Source organism: Lipotes vexillifer, unplaced genomic scaffold (genome assembly GCF_000442215.2).
Source record: "Lipotes vexillifer unplaced genomic scaffold, Lipotes_vexillifer_v1.1 scaffold767, whole genome shotgun sequence".
NCBI lineage: Eukaryota > Metazoa > Chordata > Mammalia > Artiodactyla > Lipotidae > Lipotes > Lipotes vexillifer.
The window spans coordinates 141800-143527 of NW_006792169.1; the positions used below are offsets into that span (position 1 = coordinate 141800).

At 58.4% G+C, this 1728-nt stretch overlaps 1 protein-coding gene across 1 annotated transcript in view; it reads left to right on the plus strand.

The window, feature by feature from the left end:
• Positions 1 to 502: 502 nt before the first annotated feature.
• The window catches only part of SNX24 (sorting nexin 24), a 106346-nt gene continuing 105120 nt past the window's right edge, over positions 503 to 1728 (plus strand). The window contains exon 1 of the mRNA XM_007465362.1: positions 503 to 562. Coding sequence (XP_007465424.1) covers positions 503 to 562 — 60 coding nt within the window. The remainder of the gene's footprint in view (positions 563 to 1728) is intronic.

A 1728-nucleotide genomic window follows, 5' to 3' on the forward strand; every position in this document is an offset into this window, starting at 1 on the left:
TTGCTGTCTGGCGATCTGTTAAGGGTGGTGTCTTGCAAATTGCAAGCCCAGCGCACGCTCGAACCTCAAAGGCAGGGAGCGTCGGGGTGCGGCCCTGTCCCCGGCGCGGTGGCGCGCACACCCCTTTTCTGCAGACTCACAGGTTTCCAGGCCCCGCCTCCTCCGGGCCCAGCTGATCTCTGCTGCCCTTTGGGCCTGAAACCAAGGAGCCCAGAGCCCCACGCCCTCGGCTCCCGGCTCCCGGCTCCCGGCTCCCGGCTCCCGGCTCCCGGCCCCCGGCCCCCGGCCCCCGGCCCCGGGCCCACCCAGAGAGCGGCGGGCTACAGAGTCCCCACGCCCTCGGCTGCCGACCCTCGGATCCCGCCCCTGGCCCGCTCCGCGCACTCTCTGGGTCCCGTGAGCTCCGGGAAGGGAGGTGGGGCGGCTGGGCCGGGGGCGGGGCGGCGGCCGCGGCCGTGAGCACGCCCCCCGCTCGCCTTTCTCTTGGCCGGCTGGCGCGACCATGGAGGTCTACATCCCGTCCTTTCGCTACGAGGAGAGTGACCTGGAGCGGGGATACACGGTAGGCACCAGCCGCGGCGGGACAGGGCCGCGCGAGCCAGGCCTGCGGCTGCTGAGTCCAGAAGGTTCCTCCGGCAGCCGCCGTCCCTGCGCGGGGTTGAGGGGTGGGGTCCCTTCGCTCCCCTCCCAGGGCCCACTGGGAAGGCTGCGCCCCGGCGCGGTTGTCAAGGAAACAGGAGCCCCCTCCCTGGCGCGGCGGCGGGCGCTCGGGGTGCCCCGGTTTGGTCCCTTCCCCCTCCCCGCCCGGCTCCCGGCCTCTAGCTAGGAGCGCCGGGAGTCGTGTCCTCCGACGCGGCGCTCGCCATTCTCCCCGCCGCCAGCCCTCTGGAGCCCGGGATGGGCTGCGTTCGTTTCTGGCACAGCTTCTCCTCTGTCCAGACAGAAGTGTCTTTGCGGGCGGGTTGATGTTGGTTTCCAAGTTACGTAGGGATTCATTCAGATGGAAAACACGCTAATTTAAAAAAATCATCATTTGTAGAATTTATTAGCCAAAGCAAACACCTGTGTTGCTTTTTGATGATTCCCAAAGTTTTGTTGTTTTTTCTCGTTATGCAGTGCCGTGAAATGGCAAAAATCAGGTACTCACTGAGCACCTGTTCCATACCTAGGACTGTGGTCTCTGAAGAATGAGAAACAGGATCCCTGCTTTCAAGAGTGGAGGAGTGGCAGGGAGGGCAGAGACAATGAACTGTAGGTAGTTGATTTCCCAGCGAACTTAGACATCTTCGTCTAGACAGTCATTGCTAGAGGGAGAAATGCCTCAGCCTGGGATAGACCTTGGAAAATTTTATTTCCATTTAAAGAACAGGTAGGCTTTGGGGAAAATTGCACAGGGCACTCTAAAGGATTGTTATTTTATTCACTTATTCACTTGTTATTTAATTCACCCACTTGCTAAACTCCAGTTACATTAGTTTGGCAGAGAAGTATTTTAATCTCTCCTCTAAAGATTATTGGGTTTTGGTGACAACTTATTTGGAACCTTGTGTTTTCATAGCGTGGATTAAATCACCCTCTCAAAGGAATCTTTAGAATTAAGAGTAGTGATTGAAAAAAAAAAATCCAAGGAGTATGTGGGTTTCTAGAATTAAGTAGACTACTGGGTCCATGTATCCTAAAACAAGTTCTCAAAGTGCCTTCCCTTGGCGGGGGTGGGGGGGGGGGGGG